This window comes from Saccostrea cucullata, unplaced genomic scaffold, assembly GCF_032062105.1.
Source record: "Saccostrea cucullata isolate Sc308-1 unplaced genomic scaffold, CSIRO_AGI_Scuc_v1 ctg1396, whole genome shotgun sequence".
Lineage (NCBI taxonomy): Eukaryota > Metazoa > Mollusca > Bivalvia > Ostreida > Ostreidae > Saccostrea > Saccostrea cuccullata.
Window position 1 is genome coordinate 4,653 of NW_026919687.1, and position 18,279 is coordinate 22,931.

Here is an 18,279-nt window from a genome sequence, read left to right on the forward strand (position 1 = left end):
TGTGATAATTAATGTTCTCGTTTTACCAGTTTGTGCCCCATTTTTAAAATCTTCATACATTATAAAGCACGGACTGCCAATACCAATGAGTTGGTTTTGCTTTTTCACATTTCTACTCTGAATGTTTCATTGAGATGCATGAAATTCAGAGTTTCAATAATTTTAAGATAAAATAAGTTTTCTGTATGATATTTCTGACTAATACGACGTGTTTTTTGAAGACTACTCACTTGAATTCCATTGGAGATATTGAAGAGCATACATGCAGAAAAGCAAAACGGACGAATACTTCGAGGATTTGTGTGATTTCACCTGTCATCTTCTTCGTCCTTGTTTTAGTCATCGCCTGTACAACGATGACTGTGTTATATCTACAGGAAAGAAATAAAAGTAGAGATGAAAATGACAGTAAATATCTTTATCTAAATTCCTTTTTTGATGCATTGAAAGTTCTTTGCATATTAATATAAATTACACCGTTTTTCAAAATCAATTGTTGCACTCTACATAAAGAATTACTCGAACAAACACTGGAATCTGGTTGGGTTTTTTTCTTTTTACAAACGCCAATCTTTTTAAGAATTAGATCATTCAATTACAGATGCCATCAAGATCGGTCCTAATGCAGAAACTCATGGGCAGAACCAGAAAACTGCGGTTTGCCCGAATGATCCCATTAAAGGAATGAATTACACTACTGCGGGAAAAACAGGTACCTGATACTTCTAGGAATTGTTTGAATTTATTTGAATTTCTTCAAAAGCCTCTTATACCCCGGGATCGAAAGATCATGTGGGTTCCAGGGGCTTATTGTTTTCGTCCCATCTGTCTGTCTTTTGTCAACTTTAACTTTAACGAATATCATAATGGTTTAAATTTATTTTGATTTCTTCAAAAGCCTCTTAAGCCCCGGGATTGACAGATCCCAGACCTGCCTACCCTTTTCATTGCAATGGTGTAATTTCAGTAAATATTTGATGGGATTTCAGAGGTAAAAGCCATGAAAGCGTGATCAATTTCCTATGCTGTTGTTTTACTACAATACTTTTTCTTTCAAAACAACCGAAATTGTACATTTATACTAAACAAATCTGACAAAACTTTTCTTTTTCGAACCATCTATTGGTAAACATTTGTTGTAAAATACCAGTTTCCTGTATCAAACTCATTTCAACCGTACACCCTTAATGAAACATTTGGTCAGTTTGTATTAAATCACTTAATAGAGGGGCTTGCGTTTGAATGTTTTCACAAATCTTACATAACACTAAATTTATCATTTTAACACTCACATTTCTCCATCTTGTTCTAAGCAATGTTAAAACAAGTTAAATTGATGCAAACAATCAAATCGGCCGCAAACAAAATTTAGCATTTCAAACAGTACTTTAATAATTTTAAAAGCACCCATGCAAATAAAGCACGAGCTATTCAAAGCTGAAATAGTGATCATTTCTTCTAAGTGTAAAATAAATAATATTTTAAAGATTAAAAATTGAAATTTTAGTGCATTTGCTTATCAAATGGACTCATCGATGTAATAAAGTCAATGATAAATGCAAAGAATTTATTGTTATCAACAAGAAGATGTAGGGATCTCAAAATGAACCATGCACGTGCTGATACCATGAATCTTTGTAACGTGATAATACTCATGTTTTTTTTGCAGAGTAGACTATGCTGCAAGGCGCCGTTCAAAATGTAGGGGAAAATTATCTTTGTGTCATTCGCAGCTGTAGCGTATTAAAAAAAAATATTTTACTAGTTGAACAACTTTTCAATATTTAAATTTTATCAACCATGCCCTTTTACCACGTCATTATTATCCGGGAAATCTTGACGATTTCCTTTCATATATTTACATACTCCCAAGCCGGGGAGCATCTATTGTAACTCTTTTCATATACCGGTACCTTAAATTATCAATTATCTGAAAAGAAATTATAATGAAATTGAAACATAAGAACAATTAATAATAAGTTTTAAGCAGGTTTTAAAACAAGAGGCCCACGGGCCTTATAGGTCACCTGAGTATCAATGTAACAACTATCCAGGAATTGAATTTGGTTCATGTTTTAATCCAAAAGCCATGATTTCACAAATTTTGAAGGAGGCACCATTGCTTATCAAAGGGCAGATTTCAAAGCATTAATTTATTTTTAGTCAAAGTACCCCCCTGGTACCCCTGACCCAGCAGCCCTGAAATTATCTATTTTGAAAGAGACCCCTTTCTTCATTATAAGGCCAGCATTTTTTTTTATGTTTAGGTTTAGTTATGAACATGAGAATAAAAAAGTCCTGAAGGAGAAAGAAATAAAAAAAATTGATAAATCAATTATTAACATTTGTACATTCTTTTTTATGCTATTCTAATAGGCCCCTTACCACTGGACACATAATGCTTACAAATAGGAAAGTAGAACATTTAATTGTTTATTTCATCATCTGCCAGTTTGGGCCACTTATATAAATTTTGTGATGTTGGTCAAAATATATTTTAAAAAAATCAATTCTTTAAGAGTCTTTCAATATATCTTCATTTTTTTAAATATGTGTTAGTTGAATGTGTAGACATTGTTCTAAAATTTACTTGATGCCTAAAATTATAATTCCTATCATAAAACAGACAGGAAGTATTGGGGAGTAGGGTGAACATTTTTTCAATTAAGTGTAAAATAATTTTTCTGGCTGATACAAATGATACTACATGCCTGTATATATTTGTATATTCTTGCCTTTTAATAGTTGATTTTTTTTTTATCTCTTCAGGTTATTGTTTATTTCTTCCTTAAATGGGCTTAACTTCTCCCATAGTTTTATTCATTACATCTGATGCATAAGCAACCCTTTTCTGAAGAATGATGCTTAGACTGTAAGCTATAACAGAGACCTAAACAATGTCGCTGGCAATATGCAATAGCTACCACGGGCAGTTTAAAACCTGGGGGAGGAAAATAATTTACAGATACTTTTGAAACGAATACATAATTATCTCACCAGCATGTCATTGTGCAACAAAGTCGTCAGCATTTTATTTGTCCTTTGAACGGTTGAAACGTTTTGAATGGCACTCGTATCGATGAATTTTACACTAAACACTTCTCAGATCTAGCTTTATTTACCCGCCGTTTCATCTTAAAACCGGAAGTGCGAGTTCGTAAATTTCAAATCTCGATCCCGACTCAAATTTGACATCGGAAAGAAAAAAAATGTTTTATTTTTTTCTGAAAATTCAATACCTTGAGTGGACGGTTTGTAAAACTGAAAATAAAATAAATCCTGGCCTTAAATATGTAATTAGATTATTAGTATATTAACCAGGAGCAAAGGATAAGATATTCAAAGAATTCATGCATTTCACTATATAATCATTAGAGCCCCACCCTAAAACAAGAACCCCTGACCCTGGGGCCATAAAATTCACAATTTTGGTAGAGGCACTCTTGCTCATCATAACTATGTACTTAGTTAGTTTATTTAATACCCAGGAGCAGAGAAGAAGATTTTCAAAGAAATAATGCATTTTCACTACCTACCTATTTAGCCCCGCCCTAGCACTAGAACCCCTGACCCCAGGGTCATGAATTTCACAATTTGGTAGAGGACTCATTGCTGGTTACAATTATGCAAACAGTTTGACTGCTTGATGTCCAGGAGTAAAGAAGAAGGTTTTTAAAGATTGCATTAATTTTAGTGGTTTTTGCCCCACCCCTCAGACCCCAGGGGGGCAGGGATCATGAAATTCACACTTTTTTTTCCTCTTCACCCATAGATGCTATGTGCCAAATTTGGTTGAAATTGGTTCAGTGGTTGCAGAGAAGAAGCTGAAAATGTTCAAATGTTAACGCACGACAGACGACGGACGACAACAGATAGCAATAGGTCACCTGAGTTTACTCAGGTGACCTAAAAATATTTTACTCATGATTTTATTCGTTATCATTTAAGGAAAAATAACGTATCATTTTCCCATGTGCACTTTCTAACACAACCACAAATAGATCGGCTGAGGCCGATAATAAACTAAGTTGGGGAAAGAAATGACTGTAATTATTGCAATATCATTTAATAGTTAACGTAAGTAGTGCCTCCTCGTGTTCTTCCGAATCTTCTCCATACTAGCTATAGTTTACATGTAATAACTAGGCACCGTAAGTAGAATTTTTAGCGCTACTGGTCAGAGACAAGAAGAGCTTATGCGATAGTAATGCGTTCGGCGTCCGTCTGTCTGTCTGTAAACAATTTTTCAAAATGTTACTCCTCCTTCAGTTTTGGTCTGATTTCAAAATAACTTGGCATGAAAGTAGAATACACTAAGATAAATAATTCTGTGTATCGGTTTTTGATTTGGATGAACGGTGTTGCCGTGGTTACTAAAAAAATGAAATTTCTGTGAAATTCCTTCAAAATGCTACCTCTCCTACAGTTTTGGTCTGATTTCAAAAGAACTTGGCACACAAGTAGACTACACTAAGATGCACGACTCTGCATATCGGTTTTTGACTTCGATGAACATTATTGCCGTGGTATCATAAAATAGAAATTTCTGTTAAATACTCTTTACTCTCAAAATGCCTGTAAGTCGGTATTTTTGGGAGTTAAATTTTAGTCCAAAAGTCTATATCTGACTTATAGGCGAGTCATAAAAGACAGATATTTTTCTGGATGGCGAATCGTAGTATTACAAAAACATTTTGAACAGCTATTGTTGAAATAAGTAAGGATGTATTGTATCATTTATGTATTATAAGATAATACATATTAAATAACATGTTATTTATATACATGTATTTAATTATTTTATATTTTAATCTTAAGAGTGCCTTATTTATTTTTTTATATTAAAACTTAAATATTGGCTTCATTTCCAAAAATATTCTTTGAAAACAGGGTAAAACATCAATGCATTTATTAGAAATAGTCATCTGATTCTGGCAAAGAGTTGTACCGACTTGTAAGCGGGTCAATGGCAAATCCTTGCCAAATAACCTAAAAAAATACAACCGAGTTATAGGCGGACCGACTTATAGCCGAGTATATACATGTACGGTAATCAAATCCAGTTTTAGTCTGATTATAATATAATGTGGCATGCAAGTAGATTACACTAAGAACATAAAGAGACTTAATCAAGGATCATTAATCTATTTATTGCTGTTTTGAAGTTTCAATACCCAACTGCTTTTCTCTTCCTTTGCTATAAGTACAAACCAGTAGAGCTTCAGGCTCGACCGAGACTTCTGGTTCAGCGAGGATTTAATTTTGACATTATTAGCAAGGGTTCTGAGATCGCTAAAATTAAATATCGTTAAAAATTAATAATTTCTTTTTATTTGTAATAGTTTTTAATGTGCATTTTAGAATCGCTAAAATAACATCTCGCTAAAATAACCAGTTTTAAGGATAAATCGCTAAATTTTCGTCTCGCTAAAATTTCCACTTCTACGGTTTATTTTGTATGTTATCGAAATGGTCCTATATTAATTACTTTTATTAGAACTTCTCATTTCATTTCAGAAAGGTCGTACTTTAACTCTAAATTAAGACCTTCATAATGGATTTTAAACCAAAATATCAAAAACGTAAAATTAATATTAAGTGGCGTAATAGGGTAATTTTGTGGAAAAAAAGCGCCGAAATTGGAAGGGTAGTCAGGACTGAGATCTAGGGGATTCCGATGGTGTATTGTTTTTGGTTTCAACTTTAACCAGGCCCATAACTTTGCGCTGTCAAGGTTAAGTATATACAACTTCAGTCTACGTCCCACTCCAGAATTGTGTTACCATCGGGGGCATAGTGTTTCACAAACACATCTTGTTAAAAGTATGTTGACGTATTTAACATTTTTATCATTTCACAGGAATTCAAGGACGCCAGTTTTTGATCTGTTTTACAGACAATCATGAGGAAGCAGTTAACCAACCTAAGACCATATATATTTTATCGGATGAAGATTTTGAGTTAAAATTAATTTCGAAGTTTTCTACACAGCTGATCAAAGACGTTGTTACACCAACAAGAAATCTGATAGAAATTAACGTTATAAGTGCGGTAGCACTTTCAGATTTCAAAATCGAAGAAAAAGCACTGTTGATCGAGACAACTAAGGATGTGTCCGTTATCATCATTGACAATTTTATCACATCTTCTGATAGCACTGGAATTTTGCCAATAAAATCAACATCAAATTCGTATGTCATTTCCACACCCAGAGCGTTTAACAAAACACTAGGTCCACAATTTGCAATTGCCTCTCCAAGGAACGGTACTATAATCAAAATTCACTTTCATTTTGATCCCGATTTGCCTACGACAATAGATGGAATAACGTACCAAAATGGCAGCATAATGCTTCTCGTTTTAAATGAGCTTGAAACATATGAAATATACCACATCGTCGATTTATCAGGTACCTTTATTGATTCAACATCTCCTGTAGCAGTATTTTCAGGAAGTTTCTGCCATAAAGTACCTTTTGAAAACAGCACTGATTTTGGATATTGCAGTAAGCTTGATGAACAACTTCCACCAATTGACAGACTGGATAAAATGTATATTGTACCACCTAGTTTTAAAAAGATGGGTACAGTCCTCAAAATTGTGTCTCCTTTCCAAACCCGCCTTACATATAAGATTGGAAATAAACAAACGGAGAAAATACTTCAACCGAGAGGTTTTTTTGAAATAACATTTTCGGATAAAGATATTGTTGTCATAGATTCAGAGAAGGCGGTTTTGGTAACCACATTTGCCACTGGGTCTAACGACACGGATGGCCCTTATATGATAACTGTACCGGGATTTCGTCAGTATACAGATAAATATCTCGTGATGGTTCCTGAAAACTTCAAAGAAAATTACGTCACTATAATAATTGAGGAAAAATCACTTTACAACTTGATCTTAAACGAAACGAAAATCATCCATTACTTGAATGACAGAAAATTCTATACAACCGTGCCATTTAGGAAAATGAACTTTGTCGTGCTTGTTTTACAAGTAAACGGCGGTCTTTTAAGAGTTGAATCTACAGACACAGCGGCGTTCGGGTTAATCGTGTATGGTCATAGAAAGCACGATGGACATGGATTTGCAGGAAAAGCAGTTTTGCCTGACGTGTGTGTTCCCTCTCATCAATAATTCAATTTGTCTCCCCTCCGACATTTTTCTATCGACTGAAATGAGTATATATTGATGTGTACACTCCTTTTTTATTTTGTTTTTAATTCATTAAACATTGGACTTTTACGAGAAGCACTGACTTATACAGTTTACTTTGACATTTAAACATTCACATCTACGGATGTACAGAATTTATATTGAAAAGAAAACCTTTCTGGTGGTCATGGTAATTGGGTAATTGTGTTAGGGGCATTTGTATGTAAAGGTAGGGGGTTCAGGTATAAATTTTAGGTGAAATATTTTCAGTTAAATATATTCTAGCACAAACATGGAGACATTAAGAAATATAAAAAACTTTACTTGGTGAAAAAATTCCAAGTAGAACAGAAGTTATGAAATAATCAATGTTGTGAGTACTGCTATTTTATGTAAGGAAAGAGGGTGTTGCAGAAACCCGTGATTATTCCCTATATCGAGAAGGACATTTAAATACCCACCACGCTTGAAGAGTTATGTCTAAATATAGATTCAGTTACGTAGTTGACTCTATTTACAAGACAGGTATGTCCTTATTTAGGCAAAAGAAATAACATTTTATGTTTATTTTCTATTAATAATTTTTATCGAACATTTCAACCACCCGACAAGCATTAAGTATACACTTTCAACTCATCAATACTGTAAAGTTGTCAAGGCATCTTTTTCAAAAGTGAAATAACTAGTAACTAGTGTATATCAAAATTCGTTTAATTTGTATCATACTTCATTGTTGCATTAACTACCATGACATGCGCCACTACTGAACAATATTAATAACTGACAAAAGTATATTGTATGTTTATGATTTGAATAACCATCACAATATTTTGCTTTGAATTGCAAGTAACCTCATGTATATGGCACATATCGTTATGCCTTTTTGCTTTCTGCAGCATCCATTAACAATGGTGATATTTTGTCCTCTTTTGGTTTATAGTTGATATGCCTCGCATATGCTAAAAACCAAATGACAGAGGCCACGTGGGAGCACGTTCCAACAGTTCTAGCACCTATTGGACACTGACAATACCATCCCGTGATACTCGTCCCGTCGTGCTCTACCCAGATATCATACTGTTTGGCGGAAGTGTGCCGAGACTGAATGCGAGCATGGATAAGATCTGACATAGATTGTCGCAAATATATTTCCGAAGTGGTACCAAGCATGTACTCATCTACATAGGATGACGCCTGACGGACCTGGTAAATTCCAAACGTCAGCGCCCTGATTTCATCTTCTGTCATCCTCGGGAAGTCATTTATACAATCATGAGAGTTTTGAAGAGGAAACCATGATTTGAACCTATTTAGCAATGAACTGTCAGTTAAAATTCGTTTCTGTTGAAGGTTATCTTGACTAGCTAACTTTAACATTTTTTGAGCAATTTCGCAGTCGGCGTTTGTATTGTTGTGAAAAGAGGGGCGATAGCAATTACACAATGCAGCAACAATATGCAAGTAATCTTTGATATTGTGAATATCGGAGTTTGGAACTACTTTATCAAAGTATTTCCAAGTTTTGATTCTGCCGTTTACGCATTCAACTGCCCAGCGTATTTTTGTAACAAGTCTGGAGTGGTCGGCCTCTGTTGTAGAAAACTGTTTAGAAGATTTTGGAAGAAAAGAGGGGGATTCGGTATGAAACCCCCCTTCTTCCAATAGATCAAGAACATCTCGGAAACCACGATCTAGGATGAAAATGTCTCCTTCTTTGAGCCAAGAACTCATGCCATCAGAGTTGGATTCTAGCATATTTCGCATGATAGCCGCATCATTATTTTTACCATCAGCGAAAAATGGTCCGACAATTGACATTATGTAGCCTGTCGTGGTAACCACCACCATTGGCTTAACCAGTGGGCGATGTTTATGCATACTATAGCATTTTCTTTGAACTTTATTTTTTGTGCTTTTTTTGTACGTAAATATGTGTTCAGTCGAGTATCAGAATAGCTGAATCGGACAGGAAATTGCTAAACATAGACACAGCAAGATCAGAAGTGTGATTGTTAAGTACATCTTCTCTACTTATTGCACCAAATCCTAGGAAATGAGGTACAAAGTTTGATGCAAGCTCCAGCTTTGCTCTTTGAATCATTCTTGAAACTTGATATCGTTTTTTTGACCCACACAAGGTTCCTATTAATCTGCAATACACCAATGTACACAATTTTTATGCATCAATTTTGTATGTTATTCAGCTGTACAACGAAGATATTTGAATCATGAATTAATCAATGGTATTTGGTGAAAGGTAAATTTCTATGGAACTATTTATAAGTTGACTTATATTACTCTTGTTCAACCAGACACGCCCCGTGGGGATCCGGGTTAGAATAGGTCCTCAGTACCCTCTTGCTTGTCGTAAATGGGGCGGTCCTTCGGATGAGACCGTATAAACCGAGGCCCCGTGTCACAGCAGATGTGGCACGATAAAGATCCCTCCCTGCTGAAAGGCAGTAAGAGCATATAAATTTGCAGCCCTCACCGGCAATGGTGACGTCTCTATATCAGTGAAATATTCTGGAGAGGGACGTTAAACAGTATACAATCAATCAATCAACCAGACAATGGGTCATCTCCGACTCTGCTGGTCGGAGATTTACGGAGATAGCCGAGTGTCTGGTTGAACGATACTACACTTATATTGGAGTTACTTATACTGTAGCCTGGTCCCCTGGCTCATTTTAACCAAAGTTTAGTACAAAGCATTCCTGAGTTAATGAAAATCTAAGGTGTTAAAAGGAAGGACCAAGTCTCTTTCCAAGGGCATTTAATCAAGATAAGGTAATTTAAAATGAAAATCTTAATATGAGGAAAAACCAAAGGACCAGAAAAACTTATACATATGGTAGCGTCCTGACGTAGGTAGTATATATTCAAGCTATGACCCCTGAGAGATTGGTTAAAGCCACAATTACAGTATATGATAAGGGGGTAAATCTGGTAAAGAAAGCACAGGGGCACAGATATTCAGGTGAGTTTTGTGGCATTTGTTTTCCCTAAATACTTTGTTTTTAAAGGAATCGATTTGTTTTTCATCGCACCTACATTAAAGTAGATCTAAAAATTCTGAAACAATATATATCTGATTATGTATTAACTGAATATCTGTTGTTAGCCAAGTTCGAAGTACAATATTCACCTCGCCCTTCGAGCTCGGGGAATATTTTACTTATCAGGGATCTAAATAGTTATAATGATCTCAAAACAGCAATTATTGTATAATATGTGTAGGGGTGACATTTAAATGTAGGTATGTTAATGTACCTCAAAGAAAGGCCCGTTCGAAGCTTTAAAAGAAGCATGCCTATCATTTGTTTTGAACTTCCTAGGCGTTGTTTAGAGGTTTCAAAGGCTGTTTTTGATACAAGATCTGCAAACTGTGCTTTGTTTAGTCCAGTCAAATTGGAGAGATCCTCATCGGAAAATGACGAATCCTCATCAAAATCAAGTCTTTTGTTGACTGTATTTGACATAACATTGCGAATGTCCTTGAGAACACCAACAACATCAGCAGCCAATATTTCCTTTCTTTTAATTGATTCTGCATTAAGCTTTATCTGTGATTTCAGTTTTTTATTTTGCAAATGCGATTTGCAACAGTACACACCCAGTGGTATTAGGACGCCATAGTTCAAAAATATATCTACTCTAGTCTCAGCTGGCACAAGACAAAGACCTGTGTTTTTGTGTTTGCATATAAAACAATTTGATTTTGACTTGCCAGCGCGGGGAAAAGGTACTTTAATGAAATGTTCATGTTTACGATTCTTTAGACCTAGATCTGATTCTGAAGAAACATTGGATGTTGGTTCTGCTGATTGTATATATCTATAGTATTTTGACAAACACTTGGAACAGAGATATCCATCAGAATTTACATCTGCTGATTGCTGCTTTGTCCATTCATACTGTTTAACTGATATTTTTTCTTGTTTGGCCTTTGTTTTTAAATGACCTACATAGTTCGCATCGATTTTTTGAAAACGGCATGATTTACATATCATTTCTTCTATCTATCCCACTCACTTTCTTCAAGGAAGACTCCGTAACATTTAAAACCATTGTTTGGTGAGCCAGTAGGTTGAACAATAATGGAAACTCTATTCTTGCTTATGTTGTTGACATAACGCATGAAGTTTGAGATCACAGTAACGAGGAAAACATGTTTTTTTTAATTCAAAATTTTACAAATAAATCCCAATTTTTACTTTCATACCGTATTTTTTTAAATACATATAGTTCATTACATTTGCAATGAATTTGCTTTAAAAAAAAAAAAAGAAAATAATGCAGCTATATTGGGACTCGAACCCATTCTCAAGTTTAAAAAGATATTTCTAATCCACCTACACAACCACTTGACCAGTTAGAACACAATTATAACCGCGTAGATTTTAATGTTATACCTGAATTTTGGACATATCATTTTTTTATCGCTTTTTAAAGTTTTTTGAAAAAGTGCCTCTTTGAAACAAAAATCGGAAATAGCAGTTTTGAAGGAAATTTCCGAATCTATATGTTTATATTAAATTTATTCTGTTTCAAGGAGGCACTTTTTCAGAATGATGGGGATTCCCTACTGGAAAAGCACGAAATATGTCAATTTTGGCTATGTGACTCATTTATATTTTAATTTTTGAAATAATATAAATAAATATCAACTTTCCAAATATAATTCCACATTGTATAATATATATATTTGCATTTGAAAAAAAAAATTAACATAGATTTAAGTTTCTTTAAATTGTTCATATTATCTGCTACACTTTTAGGGAAAATAACAAAAGAACTGCAACACCCTCTTTCTATACATACGAGTATTAAATGATGGCACATAAAAGGAAGAAAAATCCGTTAAATCTAGGTATTTTTTAACGGATAGAGTCTAATTTTATCTAGAAGTAGGGCAAACTATATATTTTCGGAAAGGTCTATGCAAGTCCTAATTTTTTGTTTCCATGTCAGCTAAAAAATATCCAAGATGGCGGCAAAATATCCAATATGGCCGCCAATAGTAAAAATGACAGATACAGTCTTATTGAAAATATACTTTCAAAATCAGGTGAGTTAAGAATAAATAGAGGATATTCAATGTTTTGTAGTTGAATATGGAATTTATTTCACGAGTGGGACGGATTTTTGATATTTTCACGAGTGCGAAGCACGAGTGAAAATATCAAAAAATCCTGTCACACGAGTGAAATAAATTCCATATTCAACTACAAAACATTGAATTTTCTGTTTATTACATTTTTAAAATAAAAATTCTTTAATTTTTCCTTTGACTTTGTCTTTTTGTTATACAGTCATAGGCTCGTGACGTCATAGTTGAGCGGTTGAGACGTCATAGCTATATGAGGTGAAAACACTGTAAACATGGATTTAGCAACATATTTTTGGAAATTTTAACCATTTAATTCGCTGTCAGAGTGGTTTATATATTTTCATCTGTCTTATATTAGGTCAAGGAAGATTTTTTTTACAGAAATCTTCGTTATGGGAAGGGAAATCGAGAGTTTTCCCGCACTTCTGATATTCATCACACTGTGACAGGATATCATTTTGATATCCTTTCACAGTGTGACAGGATATCATTTTTATTCAATAAATAAATTACAGTATTTCACGGGTAAAAATGTAATAAATAATGAAATTTTATGAATTATTTTCAATTTATTACTTTAAAAAGATTTATTAAAATAAGGATCGTAATAAAATATGGTCACTAAAAGTTAGCAAAGAAGAAAGATGTCAATATTATGAAAATGGCAAAAAAAAAAAGGAAAAAAGAATTTACTACAATTAACTCACAACTTTATTTTTAAATTTACATAGATCTTTAAATACATATCAAATTTTCGGTTTCAATCAATAATTGTATATTTTATCCATGCTTCCTGGACAAGTTGTGTGTTAGATTTCTCTCAGACTTCTGCTACTACCGGCCACGGGCGGGTACCATAATCATGATATGGAATGATTCTATAGCATTTTCCTGAAGTCTAACTGTATATACTCACTGAAAAAAAAAATTAACCACAAAGTATCATGTGCACAAACAAAATTAAAAATGTTTTATAGTTATAAGTAAAACAATAAATATATATTTTCTTTTATCACATTTGAACTTCGGGTTATTCATTTATTATACAGGCAGTATTTCAGAATTCAGAGGAAATCCAGGCTGCAGAATCAAATTTGTACATTTATATCAGGGATCGTTAACTAGCATATATAGGCCCCTGTATATGTTATGTAGTAGGAAATGACCATAGTTTTCGAATTCATAGACTTTATTCCAATAAGTCTAAAATTATTTAATCTCACATTTTCTATTTCACTTGTGGTTTTACGATACAAAAGTGTGCATGAATTTAAAGGTACTTAGAAACTGTTCAAAAGTTGCGTCGGGTTGACGTCTTTTGAATGAAATCCGGGTGAATTATTTTCTGAAATTATTACAGAACCACAGTTTTCTGATAGGAAATTTTCTCAGCTTTCCAATAGTGTATGTTGCATAAAAATATTTTGATTACTTACCGTAGTAAAATTGACCTCTTTCCTTTGAAACGGAAATACATAAACTTCTGCACATTGCATCAAGATGCAACAATAACAATGTTAATCTTCAAAATGTAAGCTTTCCTGTGATATGTCAATGTCGTTAATTCCTTTAAAATCGCCTCCCGGAAAGCCAATCAAAATGACGCTATCAACGTCGCGGAGACAAAATTACAGTGCCATATGCATCAAAAGGGAAACCCCGCATCCAATTTTAGCACAACTTCGACCCGGTTAATTTTCAACACAGACTTATTAGAATGATATAACACACACATCATACGAAAGTTCAAACAAAGAAGAAAAAAATCGTTGTATTTAATTTCTACATAAATATGAATAATAATGCAAAAAAGACATTTATAAACACCGATAAATTGTGTGTAAATAGCACAATTACACAGGTAACTCGGGTTACCTGAACCCCCTAGTAAAGGCTTGGATTTGAGGATACGCAGTACAGTTAAGGCAACATTTTCTATAAAAAGCCACCGAAAATGATACACTTAATGTGTAATTGTTTTATTTTTCGGCAAGACATTCTAGCTAAAATAGCTTTACGTTATCTTGAAGAGTATGTCCATCACTTTTCACATCGGTATTTTTTTTTTGTCATCATGTGACCCTCTTAAGTCACGTGGGCTCCGATTTTAGGTCAACAAATGAAATGTCAAATTTAACCAAAAAGTTCAAGGGCAAGGCAAACAAAAAAATAACTGCACAGCATTTTAAATTGTGCCTATGTATCTATACTTTTGCAAAAACAATGCTCATTCAGTTAGTTTTCCGATATATTTAAGTTATTCAGCTAAAACAGACAGTAGTATATGAAAAATAGGGTATTTTACTAATTCCATAGATAATTATAAATTACCTGAAGGATTACAAAGAAATGAGCAACACTTTTTGAAAACTATATAGTAAAACGAATAATTTAAAATATAAACCTACTTTTTCCATTGTCGCCTTGACCTTGAACTTTTTGATTAAAAATTGACATCTTGGTGCAGTCAATCTAAATATAGTTTTCAAACGCCTCTTTGACCCAGCATGGGAGATAACTCTTTAGTACTTGATATAGTTTGTTTACCTCGTAGATTTTAAATAAATATACTTGCGGACTGCGCTGGGATTTTTTACTTAATCAAACGGTATGCACAAAACATCCTGAACATTTGTTCCTTCTATTTTGTGACTTAGTTCTCTATTCAATGTATGAATGATGTTTGCTAAAAGACGTCTTTCAGACCTTCCGCATTTCCTTAAAATGTGTCAATACACAATGTCATGCAGCTACATGAAGGCGTACAATATGCTGCAGCATGTAATCTAAAACGCCGATTGTTGATAAAATTGGAAGTATTCAATTATAATTTTAAATAATCAATTGATAGGCTCCATCAATGCAATAATTAATTCGGTAACTATAAAACTCTGTCTCATACACATACACTTGTGTACAAATAAGAAAACGTTCTGCCTTTTGCTTTGATTTGTTTTATTTTTGCATACGATATTCTATCATGGCTTTCATTCAAACCTTCAACTCCTAAGGAATTTAAGTTGTACGTTTTAAGAACTAAGTAGAAAGCTTAAATATTCCTGTATTTGTTAAGAAGACTATCATTTCATTCCAAAAGAGGCTATATGGCGGGGGGGGGGGGAGGGAGTTCTTTAAAAATGTTGAAAATACATATGTCCCGGACTGGATAAGAAATAAAGAAGTGCTCACCTCCTATAAATTAGAGGGTTTTTTTTGCTTGCCAGATATTTTTTCAGTGAAAAGGAAATTAAATAGATAGTGTGTCGTTCATTTAATTGGAAATCAATATGAGTCTACCCTTCATTGACATGGAATTTTAAAAAAAATGACTTGGGAAAACTTGCCAACCAACCCTCCTTTCAGAATAAAATGGTGGTCCCCTTTGTAAACCTGTTTTGAATCAATAATCTCCTTTACAGTTTCTATTATTGAAAAATTAACACAATGTACATGCTGGAAATAATATCTTGATGGAGATTGACACCCACCACACAAAATATATGCAAGTTAAGATTTCCAAATCTTAATAGCCTTTTCAATACCTATACAGTAAGTACATGTATATGAAAAAGTCAAAGCATTATTCATTGATCAAGAACATTTATTTTATAAACAGCTTTTCAAATTCATAGGTAGACTGTATAAGGAATACTAAGCAGGTGCAAATTATTTCCATCACTTCATGTTCTTGTGGATGAATCAATTCTGAAAATACATGTATGAGAAAATTAGGATATACATGTAAACATTCCATTATTGAGAGTAAATTGGTGTTTAGAATTAAATTAAATTCAAAACAATGTATTGAAACATGGAGCATTGAATGCATAAATAATTGAAATATAAATTAAATGCGATTCCGCTTTTATATTTTATGATTTTACCATTTACCTTAAATGATGGATTAACCTGCTGCCTGAATGAATCCATAGGTCCAATTCTTTGGGAATAGCTGCAACACATCATATATGCTATGAGATTACTAAATGAAAAACATTGTGGAATAAAGTGACATTACATTTGACAATAAAAAAAATCATGATATACATGTAACTATATTGGAGATAAATAGAAACAAAGTTGTGTTACAAAACTTTTCTGAGAAATTAAAACCACTGATATTTACAAAAACAAGTAATTGGTATATGAAAAAAAACATTCTATCATCTTTCCCAAAATGAAAAATAAATATAATCACACATGCATGCCTTAAAAAGTGAAATGCTTTAGAAGTATACATACCCTGTGGAGAACTGGAAGGAATTTTCATTTGTTTATCCTCAACCCTGGAACTCTTGACAGCTTCAATAATAAAAGTTTTATATATCATATATATATATATATATATATATATATATATATATATATATATATATATATATATATATATATATATATATATATATATATATATCTAAAATAAATAAATGTACATGTATGAATTACAGAATTTTAATTGACTTGACATGTAATCAAACTAAAAAAATATTTTATTTCCCCAATTAATTTAGAAATTCTATAACTTTACAACCATAGATGATAGATCTTAACTGTAGATTCTATGTTTTTAACATAATGATGAAAATTTGGTGGCATGTTTGAAAAATCCTATCAAGAACCAGTGTGCCAGCTAGGATATATGAAAGATATGGGGAAACATCCTCAGGTAGTGTACAATTTTTTATAATTATAAATTATGTAGCATGTTTGTATACTGTCAGAAAGACAACAACATAACATGTTTAATAAATCATTATCAACTCATAGACTAAAACAATGAAATTTCAAATTTAATTTAGTGTAAATTTGTATTACTGTTGTCATAGTTGATCCCCACTACTACACATAATGTCTCAAAGAAAATGAAAGAATTGTCAGGAACTCTGTACCACATATTTACAGTACAATAACATTAAAAAATTCTATTAATACAAAAAGTGTGCAACTTTGTATGGGTATGTTGGGATTGGGGGAAGCATACAGTACACACCAATCACAATGCACAGGGGGGGGGGGGGTATAATATACATACAATCGCAGTACACTGCTTTAGTTTTTCACTGACTGCGATAACACATCTAAATGAACATGTACACACGCTATCGTTTTTTTCTATGGTGTTAAGTGCATACACAGTGATACATACCTGGGCTAAATGTATCGACGATACTGCAGTGATGGATCTAAGGAGCTGATTCTGATCGTCTCTGTTTCCATGATCTTTCGAAATAATGTCCTCATATTCTCGTAATAGGTATAAACAATGACTTGTCTCTTATCTTATCCCTATTTTCTTTAATGATTCTCCGGTTATTGCATTAAAATCCACTGCATATCCCAGCTGATGTCGCCACGTTTGTAGATGTAAACAAACACTCCGTGTCATCGAGTGCAAGCGTTTGGCTGAAGCCGAATGCAGCCAAGCGGCACATAAAAAGTGAATTATTTTTAAAGATATGCTATTCTATGTAAGGGGAAATCACTAATAATTATTTATTTCCACATGAATATATTGACGTTTGCTACAAATTCTTGCATATATCGGTAAATAATTATTTTGAGCTCTATTTCCTTATAAGGATTAATCAGGGCGGAGCAACTGTCATGACGTCAGGCCTCATTATTACCTCATTACCATATTTTTTTCATGTGTTGCCTTTTAAACTGTACTGCGTAAGATGGTTGTCGTTTTCTTTAAGGAAAACTTATCTGTGCTTTGAAATAGCCCGTTATGGAATTAAATGTTGAGCTAAATTATTATTTAGTAAAAGAGATTCCATACACTGTCCTAGTGTGAGAGTAATTCGTCAATCGTAAAAGTCGGCGCTTCTCGTAAAAATCCAGTGGGAGCTAGCAGCATATAATTTTTTTTTTTTGTGGATGCATTCATTTTAATCGAAATGTACAATGGGTATATATGTACAGAGTTAAAATTAATATGTTAAGTAATATATCATATCAGTTAAGATATGTCATTTTACTCCAGAACTGAAAAAAATGCTGGTTTT

The 18,279-nt window shown here is 33.2% G+C and overlaps 1 protein-coding gene and 1 long non-coding RNA gene across 2 annotated transcripts; one reads left to right on the forward strand and one right to left on the reverse strand.

Moving 5' to 3' along the window:
* The first annotated feature begins 236 nt into the window (after positions 1–236).
* On the forward strand, positions 237–14,181 carry LOC134235933 (IgGFc-binding protein-like). Its single transcript, XM_062718112.1, has 4 exons — positions 237–408; positions 602–712; positions 5,861–7,387; positions 14,165–14,181. The coding sequence occupies exons 1-3, from the start codon at positions 357–359 to the stop codon at positions 7,138–7,140; spliced, it is 1,443 nt and encodes a 480-aa protein (XP_062574096.1). The 5' UTR covers positions 237–356; the 3' UTR covers positions 7,141–7,387; positions 14,165–14,181.
* A 1,363-nt stretch (positions 14,182–15,544) lies between these two features.
* On the reverse strand, positions 15,545–17,688 carry LOC134235941 (uncharacterized). The gene is made up of 4 exons (XR_009985506.1): positions 17,418–17,688; positions 16,514–16,573; positions 16,163–16,223; positions 15,545–15,976 (listed from the first exon to the last, which is right to left on the reverse strand). It is a non-coding gene; the product is annotated as an uncharacterized LOC134235941 (long non-coding RNA).
* Positions 17,689–18,279: the final 591 nt, after the last annotated feature.